The following is a 15,992-nucleotide window of genomic DNA, read 5'->3' on the forward strand; positions in this document are numbered from 1 at the left end:
ATATTTATGAATTCTAATCATTAGCTTATCAACAATGAACTTCGATCACGAGGCAAAAGAGGACACAAAAGCACATACATTTGTACATAATGCAATTCTTGCTGATTAAATACGTTGTCAAGGCCTAGAACATGTTGAAAACCAAGTGTATACTTTAAGCAAGGTAGGCACAAACATTTACCGTCCATGGGAATGTCAGCCCCTCACAAAAGGACCTTGTGTATACCTGACATGAAATCTCAGTGGCCAGGTTGTATCAGGGCTCGAAATACCACCAGGTCCTGCATACGCAGATTTGTGCAGGTAAAATTGGAGCTGTGCAGGTATTTCTGGTGTCTACCTGCACCTAACCTGCACCTAGCCTGAACCTACTTTAAATGTATTTAAGTTCGCGGGAATTTAATTTCGCGGTAGCAGGAAAAGGGACTTTTTGAGGTGGTTTTAAGTTCGCGGTAACAACATAGACTGCAGTCTAATGTTGTAATAGAAAAATGTTCGCCGTGGTTTTAAGTTCGCGGTGAAGAACATTAATCCACCGCAAACATTTCTGGATTACAGTACTGGGTTTTATACAAATATCCTAATGTATGATGTAGGTGTATGTGGATTGTTATTACATGTGTAGCTGCATTGACTGTTACCACCCATAAAGTATAGACTGAATAAAAAATAGCAATAATTCCTGAACAATGCTAAGTATGATCCATACTTCCTACAGTTGTACATTCAGAGTGGTGCAGGTAAAATTTGTCTGGACCAGGTGCAGGTAATTTTCAGTGTTGTGTGTCTCAGACAAAAGTATTTCGAGCCCTGTTGTATATACAAGTCATTCTGTTGTTGTTAGTGATGGGAGTCGGTACAGGTCGTGGAGTGGTGTTAGCGCTAGACCCACCCTACCCACACCTGTGTGTGTAGTGCTGCTCTCCTCTGCCTAGTGACCGTGACAATGTTCGCAGAGTACCAGGATGTATAAGTGCTTACGACAGGCCATTCCTGGTGTATGAACCATGGAGAGTCTGCTCGAGTGAAAAACATGATCTAACCAGGCCTTGAGAGTGTAGGAAAGTAATTTCTGCGCATTTAGGACAAGTTTAGTTACCTGCCGGCATGAGCATTTCCAGACGGCTTTGCAGACAGGTATGGAAAGACTCCTTTCGATATTGAACTTCTTGTTCGTATCCTATGTAATTTTTCTTATTGATAACAGTACTTACCGGTAACCAGGACTCGTGTATGTAGGGAAGTATATAATTTCTGCACATATAGAGGCCTCTATATTTCTGCACATGTAGAGGCCAAGTTTTGTTACCTGCCAACATAAGCTTTTCCAAAAGTCGTTGCAGACAAGTATGGAAATCACTTTCTTGATATTTAACTTCTTGTTCGTATCCTATGTAATTTTCCTAATTGATAACAGTACTTATTGTCTATGTGTTAACCAGGACTTGTGTATTTAAGTAAGGAACTACGTAATTTCTGCATATTTCTCACTCTCTCTTTGCAGGCCTTGTCACTCTGCACATTTAGGCCAAGTTTAAATTCTTTTAAAGATTTATTCCAATTCCTAGCTGAAATTTGCCACTTAACCTTTAAGTTAATTTTACCTGGCACGGTATCTAGAACATTCTCTATGGTTATTATGTGCTGTATCATTCAGTAATAACTAGTATGCCAGATCCAATTTCTTGGTCAAGTTTCTTATGACTAATCCTTCATAATCTGGATAACTGGATGTATATGCGCATAGGCCTACATTGTACATGTATAGATGGATGTCCCTGTAGCTCAACTGGTAGTGGCCTCACAGTTGAGTTCCAGTTATAATTAGTTGGCCAATGGTAGACCCAGGTTCGATCCTAGGTGGGATATCTTGGTTGAGGATACACCTGTCTTTCAGAAGAGCACATCAAAGGAGAAGGGTTAGCAAACCCTCCTTACAAGAATGGTCCTGCTTTTCAAATAGCATTTAGGAACAATTGCTGACCTACCCTACCTACCTACCTACCTAGTCCCTTGACCTCCAGGTCGTTGGGGGCACAAGGTACCAGTAGCCTACTATACGCCACTAATTATAAGGCAATACTAATGAAGTGAACAATGACAACATGTACATGACCTACAGTATGCACCACTGGACAGTACAAGGTGAATAACAACAGCAGTACATTGTACGTAATATACAATGTGGAGAAAGAAGTTAAACTTTAACTTAAGTTAACATATTTTTAAAACATCTAATGGTCCGGGATCGGAGTACTGCTTGTTTTCAATAGACATCACGTTATTCCTTTTAACTCAGGAATTTGCATTCTATATGAATTTTGTGAATTGTTTGAAAGAGCAGTCCCATATTGTGTGTGTTCTTTGAAGTCACCTGAAGTGAGAGCAGCAGGTTGTTGAAATCTCTGACAGGACTGCCGACTCATTCTTGCATGTCATGACGTACTCAGGAACAGGTGCATGGGACTTCTGAAGCATCCTTGTTGGCTCAAGCAGTCTCAATTCAAAATGGTGTCCAGCTAAGTTTACATGTAGCTGAGCACAATTATTGTGTTGTCTGGATATAGAGCACCTGTTGCACATTCAGAACTTTGCTCACGACCACTGTACCCAACCAAGGTCAGCATTGGGCTTGGTTGAGAGTAGTCTGGAATCCATCCAGCTCCGCAGTTCTCTCCTCTGATTACATTTAAGCAGAAACCACTTTCCTGACTTTGTTATTTTTAAATTAATAAAATTAATCCCTCGTGCAGACAAATTCTAAAAACTAGTAATATATAACCTTGCTGGGCAACAGTCTGAACAATGAAATGTAGAGGGTTTGGATCAGAGACCATGGTCAGTCATGCACAGACAATGTGTGAAAGGGGCTCAGAGTTATTCCTGTTTTACCAGACAATAGTCATGGGCCTGATAAACAGAATTCTGCAAACCTTTAATAATAATCTTTGAATTCAATTGAATTTAAGTACATAATCATGAACTTCAAGGCAGAGTATTGGCAGCTGGTTAGTTTTTGGGATTACTAAAAGAATATCAGTTATGGCCATTGTTGTTCATTCACTTTGTCAGTGATTATGGTTCATATGTAGGATCAATTATAGTAGATTACAGTGATTACATGTACATGGCATTGTATATGTTTCGTAAGGTGTGGGAGATTTGGTCACATCTATTTAGCATACAATATAATAACGATAAATCATTGTATCTTTTCTACTTGTAGATACACAAAAGGACTGTTGTAGACCACTTCCTCCATCAATCCTTTAATCTGTAACAGTTCTTAACCTTCCAGATCTCCTTTCTTCACAAACCCAAAATATGTCTGGCAATTCAATATAGGACAAAGGTGTGGTCTATTTCTTCCATAATGACATTTCATTGTTGTCCTTGGATTGACCAATGGGTGACTGAGAACCCTTCAGCTGACTGGCTGTTTCTGCTTTGTTTACATTGTTGCTATGGTAACCAGATTGGCCCTCCAAACTATAGGATTAAACCTGAGTTATCAGGCCAATATTGACCAATCATGTGGGGTTAGTATATAATCAAGTTAATGGAGTGATCAATCTAGCTGGTATAAGGGTATCAAAGACAAGTACTGTACAGCATACAATGTATAACCTGAGCATACAGTATACGTGTACAAAATCTTTCAAGTGGTTGGTGGGTGGGTCACACATCTGTGTTTTCAAGGTCCCAAATGTTGTTTTTCTTTGCGGGTAACAAGTTCTATTTTTCTTCAACTTTGTGTTTGACCCACCATGACTGTGGAGCCTGATAATGAGCCAAAAAGACTTTTTCGGTCTAAAACTTAACCCAAGCCATAATAAGTCAATACAAACTTGATATACATGTACACTGTATGCTGTACATTGTATGTTTACTCCCTAACCACATTTGGCATCCTTTTTTCCACATAGTGTCTGACCAAGCATTTGACAGATCACTCAACAAATTACTAATAGATAAACAACAAAATGATTGTATGTTGTGTATATTGTGTTTCGAATCACAATTTTTATATTGTGCATAATTCACAATCCAAATTACAGGTATATTTAAGTTTATGGGATTAGACACGGACAATCACAGTTTATTGAGAACTTTTTGCTTTATATCAGCCAAGTTAAAAAAAGTCAGTTAAAATGTTAACAGTGAAGTTTCTGTACATTTTGCACTGAGTACCCAGCATCCTCTGTTTGGTGTAATGTATGCTAAGTAGGTTAGAGTCAACTTCACTTCATCCTTATCCCCTCAACATGGTCCTTAATATTCATTAGGAGGCACCAGGGACTAATACTGACTCACAGGGGCACAGTCTAAAGTTTACTTTTAAATTCCTCACACAGATTAGGTTAGGCCTTGAAATTCTTTTTGAGGAATAGCTATAGGTCTAAGCTTAAGTCTAATGTACATTTTGCATATATACATGTAAGTGCACTGGTGCATGCTATCCCACAAATTTACGTACACAGAAAAATGTTTAGGGCACAACTTATCGTAGAATGCTAGCAAAACCTAATCATGAAGTTTACTTGAAAGTTCAGACTTCACATTTGCAATTCTATACACATGTCAAACATCAACATATTAAACATGCAAGTATGGTACATGTACAAGTTTTAAAAAAATAATTATAACTATTAATCTGACATATTTCCATTATGTTTGAATTTCAGTAACATGCTGTATACTACATGTATAGTGTACAATAAGTTTCTTAATATGTTTATACATATATGTAACCTTGCACAAATATTTAGGTACGCTGGTGCAATCACAGTCAAAATTGAGGTTAAGCTCTAATTTTGGGTGCACAAACTTACGTACCTTAAGGTACATAATGCACCCAGTATGCAATTTGCAAAACATGATAATCGTATTGTAGGTGCCAAATTTTCTGCTTTGTAAATATGATTACTGTAACCCAATGCCTAATGATATCTTAATGAATTTTACATTCTATATATACATTGCGTAGCAATAGAACAAGTGTCTTATTGTTGGAGGAAACGGTATTGTTTGTTACGGAAGTTTGGGATTTAAGTCGTTAGCATGAGCTCTTTAATACCAAAACCAATCACAGCCCGAGGACGTAGTCTAATCTTGCCAAACAAACCCTTCTGTTTGTGTGCAGTCGTAGTCAGATAAACCACACTTGGACCTATAGTACAGTTACGTAGGATGTAGCCAATTCATGAGCTAACCTTTGGAAGGGTCAGGCCAGAGACTTCACGCGTAAATCTCTCGTCGCCAGCAGCGTTGCTATTTGCCTGCCAGGTCCAAGGACTTGTCGTGAATAGCCAAAAGATTTTCCCTCTCAGGCATTAGGCTTTAGACTTAATCTGAAACAAGATGGGGTCCATTGTCTGATAGTACACTGGACGCCGGGGACTTTTCTTCTCAACTTGTGACAAAGTCTGGGCGACCGTAGGTTTGTGATGATTGGGAGAATGGCAACTGTTATCAGCAATGAACAGATTGCGGCCTTTAAAGTGAGTTGTACGATTTGTACTTTGATTTCTGGCTCTGTTGTTGCCATGCTGGTTAAATAATTGTATTGCCAGTGTTTACCTGTATCTATTTTGTACTGTCTGTGATGGTAATGATAGTCAGGTCTTGTACATGTTGTCAGAGGACTTGCTTATAAGTACTGCATGAATGTACAATCTTATGGTAACAGTTCAGTTAGAAGTGCACATTGATAATACATTGTTGAGTATGATTCATACACATCGTATATGCAAGAGGGTCTGCATGCCTTTATCAATGAGGTGTAGTGAGCTATTTTAATCCGTCGTAGGTGGCGTACACTACTGCAGCATTGTTGGTAGATTATGTGTGAAGCATACGTTAGTCGCTTTCATTCTACTGATATCCAGAATTTATTGTTAAACGTTAGTATTGACAAAGTGTTGATATTGCGCAGTCAAATGACAGATTGACGAAATGTCACAACAGAAAGTCTGGCTTTGACACTACATGTATCTTTCACAGCCTACACGCAATGTATTATTCTTTCTTTAGTCAATACAATGACAGTCACTAATAATAGAAGAATTCTCAAATGCTAAACCTGATATGGTTGAGTCTCAGTTGTTAAGGGCATAAGATAAGAATATAAGATCTACTTCAAGACATTTGAATGCAGCTGTGATACAACATCAGGGTTTGCTGAACTCTCAAGCCATGTAAAGGAGCAGTCCCAATTTTATGTTCAAGGGTTCTTTATTCATGGACAATGTTTAAACTTAGTGGTTGCCCACAGTCTGAATTTTGTCGGTAGCTTAGGTGAATATACACAATGTACCTGAAGTCAAGCATTCAGTAGTATGTCTTGAATAATATGAGAAAAGTACAAGACTTAGTCCTTATTTCATTCATAGCTTTTTTAATACCCACTTGAGAAATCATATGCACTTTTCAATGCAAAATGTGCTAGAAGTTTTGAAGATTTGGTGTCCTCAACAAAAATTTGCATTCAAATTATTCATTGGAAGCCCAATTGTGAGAACAGTAGAACCTTGTGTGATAAACCAAGTCCCAAGTTATCACCCAGTACGAAACACCTTTTATTGAAGTCAACGTTATCACAACCCAGATACGAAATAATCCAAAATATCACCCACCCAGCAAACAGTATTGTATACATGTACATGTATCGGACATTATTATAAATTCACCATCCGGTATGACGTTATATGTTAAATTTGTTAGTGTCTGAGCAAAACAATCTTTATGACAGTTATGTGCAAGTAAATGAAGTGTCAATTGCGCTATGGGTTAGATAATGGTCTTTATTCAGTTTGCATAGTAGCCAATTCTACCATATTGGCCATCATTTGTTTCAATCTTGTTGATACATTTTGTTGTAACTTGGCAGCCAGGCATTTGCTACAGAATGTTTACCTAACATTGTTTACTAGAATTAATAGTTAATGGGTATTTTCATTAAGTCTAGGGGATGGGTATTGTGAAGAAAATCCCAGGATGTTGATTTCTGCTTTAATTTTCAATAACGTTAAATCTTGCTTGCTTTCGCAGGAAGAAATTAACATCATTAGTCTTAAGACTGAAAGTCTGCATTACATGTTATATTGAAGTCGTCTTTACTAGGGATTAAGCATACTGATGTCTTATGTAATTTTCATTTACATGACATGTAGTTCCCATATTGCTGCCGTAGGTACACTTAACCTACAACAAGTCATTTATTATGTCGACTAATTTCTTCATCATTATTCAGTCTGTTATGCCAACTTCTTTGATAATACCTCTTTCAACCTCCTTGATATGACTCCTTCTTGAATGCAGAATGACACAGAATAGGGGTGGGTACCGTTGCAGTGTACCAGTACAAAAGCGTTTCTTCTTATTGGACCGGACCGAATTATCTGATTATTAAAAATCAGTGGGCCAGACTTTGGACCGATTAAGAAATTTGAATGAACAGATTATGCAGGTTTTCACACTTTTTGGGGTTTACTGGTCAAAGAAAATTAGAACTAAGTAGAGTACGATCATATAGTTTTTTGTTAAATTCCACCAAATTTCCACAGTCAAACTAAAGTCTCAAAGTCTCAAACTACATGTAAAGGTTTCAATATGACCACTTTCAACCTGCCTCAAAATTTTCAGTCCCCATAGATACTTGTCAAAGACGACATGTCTATCGCAGCCAAAGTTGAGGAGGCAACTTTCACAGACAATCAGGTCCAGACCTGATCCTCTGGACCTAAACTGTACCTGTACCTAAATTTTCTATATAATACTTGGTACAGGGTTGTAGCCAGCCAGAATTATTTTCCGTCCCCTCGATATTGAATGGCTTTGGTGTAGCGTTCCTAGGGGTGTCCGGGGGCATGCTCCCAAGGAAAATTTTGAAATCTAGACCGGTCTGAAATGCTCACAGAGGACAGAATGGGCAAATTTTTTTTTTCCGTCCCCAGCTTCAAAATTCCTTCAAACTAAGGAAGGACAGGTGCTGGCTACAACCCTGCCTGGACCTGATCCTCTGTACCTGAACTGTACTTGTACCTGAATTTGCTATATAATTTTTGGTACGCACTCCATATAATACAGAATATGACTGAGTGTATATTTACTGTTGGTTCTTTGTCCCCACAGCAAAAGTTGAAGGAGGAGAGGGAGGCGAAGCGTGCTATGCTGGATGCCCGCCATGACTACGTCCTGGAAACGGTCTCCCGCAGCCTTAACATCGAGAAGACCGAGGTGGAAGATGCCATCTTGGAAGGGACACAGGTAACGTTATATGACATTGTACTCCCCAAGTTTTTTTTATTGAACAATGACTTTCAAATTGCTAATTTATTTTGATAAAAAAATGCAAATACAATATAGGTTGTAGATGTAATTTAACATTCCAGACTTTTATACACAATCCTTTTAATGCATTTTAATGACTATAGGTTGCTTAATTTGTAATGTTCTAAGTTGCACACATAGTTATATGTTACATTTTAATTAGCTATCTATCATTTGCAGCTGAGGCAAAGAAATGACGGATTTTCTGTTTTTGCAGCAACTTCAATCTTTGAAGATAACATTCTTGTACAGTGTCAACTATGTATTATAATGTTTATAGCTTTTTTACTGTCCCCCCAGATTGAACGTATGGACCAGTTCTTTGCCCAGGATGGCCTGCTTCATCTTGTGTTCTTCTACCAGGAGTCCGACTCAGATAAAGACCCAGGTAAGCCTAACAAAGAATTGTAACTGTTTTCCTCCCTACCCTCTAGTTTTATGATGTCCGCTTGCTATATTTTATTTTCTAAAAAGCTGTGAACCAACAAATTGAATTGGTCTGGCCTAAGAGCAACCTTCAATTCCTCTAAATTAAAATTATTAGCAAATCACTATCAATGACTGGACAGGTATAGTCTTTAACATTCATTTTCGTTGCTGTTTCCACAGTTGAACAGCTCCGTCTGGGAGGTCCCCCAGGCTCCACCAACAAGCCTGTCCCCAGAAAACCCAAACTGTTCATCACGGAGGGGAAGGACTCTTCTCTCAATGGTGTGGCTGTCATCTTCCTCAGGCCTAACAGCATCAGGGCAATCGCCCCAGAAAATATTACCAAGGTAACAACTGATCGTGGAGTGATGTGCAATGTGCTGTAAAGGCATTTTTGAATTAAAAGTCATCGAAATTATCTTAAAAGTTTGCGGAGATTTAATTTTGCTATAGAAAGTGTTTGCGGTGGTTTTGTGTTCACTGTTATAAGTTTATGAATTTTTATGTCACATACTATAATGGAAAAATGGTTGCAGTGGTTGTGAGTTCGTGTTGAAGTAGCCACCTCAAAAACTGCAAAGTTTAACATACAATGTAAAAACACCGCAAAACATTTCTGCATTTACAGTACTTGTCATCTAGTTAGCAATGTTTTCTAATGCCACCTGAAATGAAAAGCGTTATATGACAGACAGCAAAACACACAGAACCTAACACAAATTATTCATGAGCATACTTGTATATACAAATGTGTAATCCTTGATAAACACTTTTATTTTTCGTTTCCGCAAACATCCTGGCTGGGCCATGGTTTGGAAATGTGACTATTGCATTACAAGGTATACAATACAAACCAACAAAACTGTACAGAATTTTCATAATAACTACCTGTATTACACCCTCTGTATGCTCTGATGTGTGCAATGATTTGATTGTATTTGCCTTTATCAGGAGGTGAATGTGACAGTACTGGACACCACAGGTGTGGGGCTACTGACTGCAATACAGAGGCTGCTGTCTAACATCTTCATCCCCACCCTCAGGGTGGTAGAAAATGGCTGGGGAGATCTTGGCAATAAGGTAAGCAAATCAGTATCTGTATTATTTGGTATCTCTAAGCCAGTGCAAAACCACCATTTGAAGGCAGTTAGGCTTTAATCGGCATACCTACAAAACATTTAACCTGTGTTATCTCACTGCACAATGCGGCGTTGGTGCGTCACTGTGGGGGTCGAAAGGTTACTCAACGAATTTCAGAGGTAAAGAACGAATTTTCTTACCTTTTGTGTATTTTGTTGTCTTCTAAAGTAATCCTTGTACGTATTATGTAATATCAAGATTATAGACAATCACTGAAAATAAGAAAACAAACGTGAACGAAAGTGAACGAACCCCTCAGTGCCACACCAGTGCCCCATGTGCAGTGAGATACCACCCTAAATCTTCCACTGGGCACAACAGGAAAGACACACTGAATAAGGTACATGTTCACCATACAGGCTTGTTGTACAAGAGAAATTCCCCATAGGCTAGCCCTTTTTTATGAACACAATGAACGGTGGATCTTACGAAATTCGCTGTACTTTTGTTGTGTCAATTAAGATTTTTATTTGTCTCCACCTAGGACGGCGCCCCGGTACGTCTGGACTTCCTAAACAACCTGGACTCGTTCGTGTCGGTCCTGGGGGGCGCCCAGGGGAGCGTGGAGGACAAGGTGGTCCTGAAGGAGTGCGAAACGTACGACCTCAAGACCCTCCGCGGGCCCCACGACTACATCGCCGTGGCCAACAGCTCCGATGCTATAGACAAGATTGAGCAATGTATCAGGGTCTGGATCAAACAGATTGAACAGGTAGGAACATTGTTGTCATCGTTTTGGCATTGTGGTGTTTAGCCCAGGATGATCGAATGTGGTGTTCAAGTCCTCTTACATCTCATTGATGTTTTGCCATTGGGAAAGGCACTTTCTATAATGACTTTCCTCAGTCCACTTAGGAGAAAAAATGGGTACCAGTGGGACTTAGGTTCAAGAGGTTAAAGGTGGTGGCAGGGGAGGGTTTGGGCTGTTCCCTTGACACAATGGATAATGGAAGTTCTTGCTTGTGAGCTCTACAATTGGAAGCACTTTTGGGTTTTTTTTCGTCACGTTCTGTCCATTATTAAGCTATGAATTTTGGATGACAAGTAGCTTGGGAAGAAGTAGTTCAGGTTTGGCCTCTTAGCAGCTTCTATTTGATCTTCAGGGATGTTTTAAACTTTCAAACAGTCATATAATGCTTCGTCAAGAGTCTATTTTTGTGGCACAGGCTGTGTATTGACCACAAAAATCTTGATTTTGACACAGGTTTTAGCGGAGAGTGAACAGATGAGGAAGGAAGCTGACGACATCGGTCCTCGGGCGGAGCTGGAACACTGGAAGAAGCGCATGTCAAAGTTCAACCACCTGTTGGACCAGATCAAAGGTCATGAGGTCAAATCAGTGCTGGGATGTCTGCAAGCTGCCAAGTCTAAACTAGTGGCAGTAAGTAAATGATAATTGTTTTACATGTATAAAGTAGAGTGGACTAATTCCTCAGCTAACCAGCATCTATCGCACCGCAGTTATCCCTCAGTAAGAGACATCTGGAGCCGCATAGTTCAAGTTTCTGACCCTTTATTCAGCCTGCCAATTTTGGCCTACAGGCTGCATAAAAGTTCAAAACTTGGACTATGCGGCTCTAGATGTCTAATACTGAGGGATGATTGCAGTGTGCAAGATGTCGGTAGCTTGAGGAATGACTGATGATTGATTGTTTTGTAATTTTTTCAAATTTGTTGTCAAAATAGTCAACAAAAGAACAAAAGTCTGACAGAGGCAAAGGAATGAATACTGTAAATGCCTTTAAGTTTGCCGATATTTAATTTTGCGGTAAAGCAATAGAAAAAAGAGTGTTCAGTGTGGTTTTAAAGTTTACCATAAGTTACATGTACGCCAAAAAAGGAGTTACTCAAGCAACTGGATATGATTTTGGAAACGGTCAGATGTTTCAAACAGTTCTTCGTCAGCGTCATCCAGTTGCTTCGTAACTGCTTTTTGGCGTATCTTATTACATGCACCTGGATGTCTAACCTTCTTCAGCGTTCTGTAAGTTACCGTACAGCAATGGAAACACTGGAGGTTTCATGTTTGTGGTGAAGTGGTAACCTAACACACAAGAAGTAACATAAAAGTGCCAAAACTTTAAGACTTGCAATGTACAGTATATTGTATCATCCTTCATCATTTCATTTAATCATCCTCCATGAGGTGCAGCAAGTAAAGTCTGACTACCAGAACAGTCTGTCTTTCATTGCTGTGAGAAGTCCCGAGCCCACTAGACCAGTTTCTGACTCAATACTAGTAAGTTCCTTCAAAGCCTTGGGTGACCAACATGTTTCTGTATATTGTATTTTGTTGATTATGCTATATAGATTTGGTGCAATGAGCAAGAACCCAATTAACAAACTTGAAGATTTCTGAAGAATCTGTTTCTGTTCTTTTCAGACATGGAGGGAGCTTGACAACAGAATCACAGATGCTGCCAATGAGGCAAAGGACAACGTGAAGTTCTTATACACCCTGGAGAAGTACTGTGACCCACTGTACAACAGTGATCCGGTAAGGACAAAATTACCATTGATATACAGCCATGCTCCTATCTATAGCTGAGGTAACTTTGTAAAAGATGTGTTGTCTCAATCAGTGTTCTAGCATGCCTCAATTTTCTTTCTGTCCCCTGAATTTTGAATGGAAATCCTGCGAAGGCGTAACAATCCTAGGGGGGTCCAGGGGTAAGTTATCCTGGAAAATGTTGAAATTTAGACCCTCTGAAATGCTATTTCCTTTTTTTACATGCCATTTTTTGTCCATCATGGGACAGAATGGGCGAAATTTTTGTCCATCTCCAGCAGCAAAACAGCTGCTGCCTAGAACCCCAGTCTCAATGGATGGCTTTTCAGCACATCGAAATTTCACTTGCTTATTGAATAGAATGATATGAGTATAACTTCCTTTAATAAACTCTCTTTAATGATGATGATGATAAAGGAATATGAAGTCATTATTTTCCACTAGATACATGTACATGTAGGTAGAAGAAATTTCCAGGTGCTGAAAAGCCATCAATTGACAAAGCATTTCAGAAAGAATTCTTCTCTGGAAGAAAATTTGCCAACAAAAAAATTTGGTCCAGTACACATTTTTTGCATTACATTCTGTAATTTGACAATTGTCACAAAGTCCATTTGTTGGAGTATGGGATTACCGTAGTAGAATGCTATAAGATGTTGTTCTTATCGTCATCAATCTATGGAGGTATAGTTTTGGGCTCCATAGATACACAATCTATGTAACATTCTGCAGTAATAACTTATTAATAATAAGATATATTTAGCAGGTAGGTAGGTGTGGACACAAGGGTCAAAATCGATTTCGGGCCTCCTGGTGGCCAGCCTAGGTACTGCAGCAGAACTTCCAGTTTTTGCATCTTTTGTCTTGGATATGCTGCAGTCTTGGTTTTTGGTGGCAGATAGCTTTTGATAATTTTGTAATTTTGGACCCCCTAGTTATTTGTTTTCGGTTACCTGTTGTTGATTGTTTGTTTATTTATTTGTTTGTTAGGTTGGCATGGTGGATGCCATCCCCGGCCTAATCAACGCCATCCGTATGATCAACTCCTACTCTCGCTACTACAACACCTCGGAGAAGATGACCTCCCTGTTTGTGAAGGTGACCAACCAGATGATAACGGCCTGCAAAGCCTTCATCACAAACAAAGGGCTGGAGGACATCTGGAGCCAACCGAGGGAGCAGCTACTCAGCAAGCTCAGGGCCTGTATCAGGTAAGACTGCTATCATGCCACTCAGGGCTGTCTCCAGGACCCATCCCTCTGTCTCAGGATGGAAATATTATACTTGTTGGGACGGAACAACATATTGCCCCATCTGTCAAAAAAATCTGAACTTTATGACGTGAAACTGCTGAAAATCTATTCTCATAAGCTTGAAATGACATGATTGTATAACAAGGAAAATCAACAGCATGGGCTCCCCAACAATGAGTGGGAAGGAAAGAAATTTAAAGCTGGAGACAAGCCCTAATGCCCCTGCGGTATATCACTTCATGGAATGACCCCTCTCTACCGAAATTCTTCTCAATGGTTCGCCCGGCCCCGATACTGCTAGAAATAAAAACCTTGTGGATGCCTTAATACTAGCTTCCACCCTTGCATTCTACAAACATACTGTTTCTAGACATCTCTATTAATGCTAGTTCACCTTTATTCGTCTTGTAACCTATATCCGTTGTCAAGAAAAAAACAGGGTGCTTAGGGAATCATCAAGTTGACGGACAGTGGTTTCAAATTGTAATAATTCAAAATATTGCAGTTTGAAACCACCGGCTGATTTGATGTGATCCCCAAGTACTCTTTTTTAAGCAACGAATATAGGTTACCCCGCGGATAAAGGTGAACTAGCGTTATGTATTTTTATGACCTATGACCTCCACAAACCCACCACATCACGTCTTTTATTGTATCTTCAGTATTTATATTTCAGCCATACATAGTATGGTGAAATATATTGTATTCGTAATGTTTCTTTCTTTCTTTCTTTCTCCTGTCAAATCTTCAAAGTGATTCATCTCCGCCGTTCCTGGACCGAATGACCTGAAATTTGGCACAGGGGTAGAATAGGCCAATACCTAGATGTGTTTTTCTCAGTTTTTTCATATCTGCCTCTAAAATGATTTTATTGAGGTTTAAAGGTCATGTTTTGACCAAAACGGTATATTTTGGCCCCCTGTACCCTGGTCGTACAATGGAGTGGCCTGAAATTTGGTGTAAATAGGCATTGGATAGTTGGTAAAATGATCCAAGTAAAATTTCTGGCATAAACTACTTTAAAATGCTTAATTTCAGCACTTTTCTGAGGGTAAATTGGCTTTCTTTTAGCCTCCTGCCGTGAACTCCAGTGACCCCAATAACTCCAGCCCTGGGCGACAGGTGACAGGTGTCTGTCTGCTAATTAATTGAATTGTGCCGCCAGCCAATCAGCGAAGAGAAAGAAACACTTCGTCGGCAATTGGTATCAAAGCAACCAATGACACAACACTTCTCAAGCAAACCGCGAATTTCCAAAACTGAAGCTGATTGGCTAATATTGTCACGTGTATATGTAGACGAAACCATTCATGTTTGGGAGGATTTGGAAATCTATGTTACTCAATAAAAGGTACTGCAAAGAATATAAGAAGATAATATGTGCATTGTTTTGAAAAAATATTTATCATACAGTAACACAATGATAGATATACGGAATGAAACCTTCAGGTCTGACATATTTGTACAGAGCTTCTTGAACATTCCAACCCAGCTACTTGGACTCGTCCTGCGTCACATGTATGCAAGATTGTGTTGCGTGAACTAGACGGCAAGCGCAGCTTCGGAGTTCCTCGAATTTTCTGCGCTTTTTTACGTCAGTTTCTACCCAATTTTGGTTGTCATCGGTGGCAGAACATCATAAGGTAAGAAATGGCTATCCTTCCATTGTCCACTCCGTTGTTATTGTAGTTTGAAAGGTGTTTTCGTTTGTGAAATTCGTCAGTACGTCCTTGGTACGTGCAAAACCGCGGGCAAGTGCTAACGAGCACTGGCGCGCTGTCGTCATTGTGTAAACCTCTCCGTTTGCTGTCAAAAACAATTGACAAAAAAATATTCCTAGACGTTACTTGCGTCTTTCCATATTTCTGTTGAATAATGATTTACTTGCGAGTTTGTTTATTTCCGTGGAAACATCTCTTAACTCTTACGTTTTGATGCAGTCAGGACGAATTTAGGTGCCGTCCTTTGGATTATGTGTAAATAATTTTCACGTAAAATTACGAGCAGCTATACTTGCAAACTCTGCTCCAATAATTTCACACGAGATGTCATGGTGTTTTATGCATAATTCTGTTTGTTGACGGTAACTGAATATTTTATTTTGGTCGTGAGGACGTCCACATATTTTTCTGTGGGGAGGGGGGCAAATAGTTTCACAAGGTTAACCGAATAATAATTTTTCGTTCGTTCATTATATGCTGCTTACTGCATGGTTGATGTAAGAAGTGAAATGCCTTACACATATCTATGCCATGTTTTGCGGCATTTAGCAAAACTGCAAGCAAGAATGTTATACTTTGCCACCAATGTTGGTTGGTTGAAGTTGGTTT

The 15,992-nt window shown here is 39.3% G+C and overlaps 1 protein-coding gene across 1 annotated transcript in view; it reads left to right on the forward strand.

Moving 5' to 3' along the window:
• The window catches only part of LOC118418226 (dynein heavy chain 5, axonemal-like), a 111,516-nt gene that overhangs the window by 8,346 nt on the left and 87,178 nt on the right, over positions 1-15,992 (forward strand). The window contains 8 exon segments of the mRNA XM_035824069.1: positions 8,134-8,268; positions 8,632-8,719; positions 8,941-9,107; positions 9,712-9,840; positions 10,385-10,612; positions 11,105-11,281; positions 12,284-12,397; positions 13,400-13,620. Coding sequence (XP_035679962.1) covers positions 8,134-8,268; positions 8,632-8,719; positions 8,941-9,107; positions 9,712-9,840; positions 10,385-10,612; positions 11,105-11,281; positions 12,284-12,397; positions 13,400-13,620 — 1,259 coding nt within the window.

Source organism: Branchiostoma floridae, chromosome 6 (genome assembly GCF_000003815.2).
Source record: "Branchiostoma floridae strain S238N-H82 chromosome 6, Bfl_VNyyK, whole genome shotgun sequence".
NCBI classification, from domain to species: domain Eukaryota; kingdom Metazoa; phylum Chordata; class Leptocardii; order Amphioxiformes; family Branchiostomatidae; genus Branchiostoma; species Branchiostoma floridae.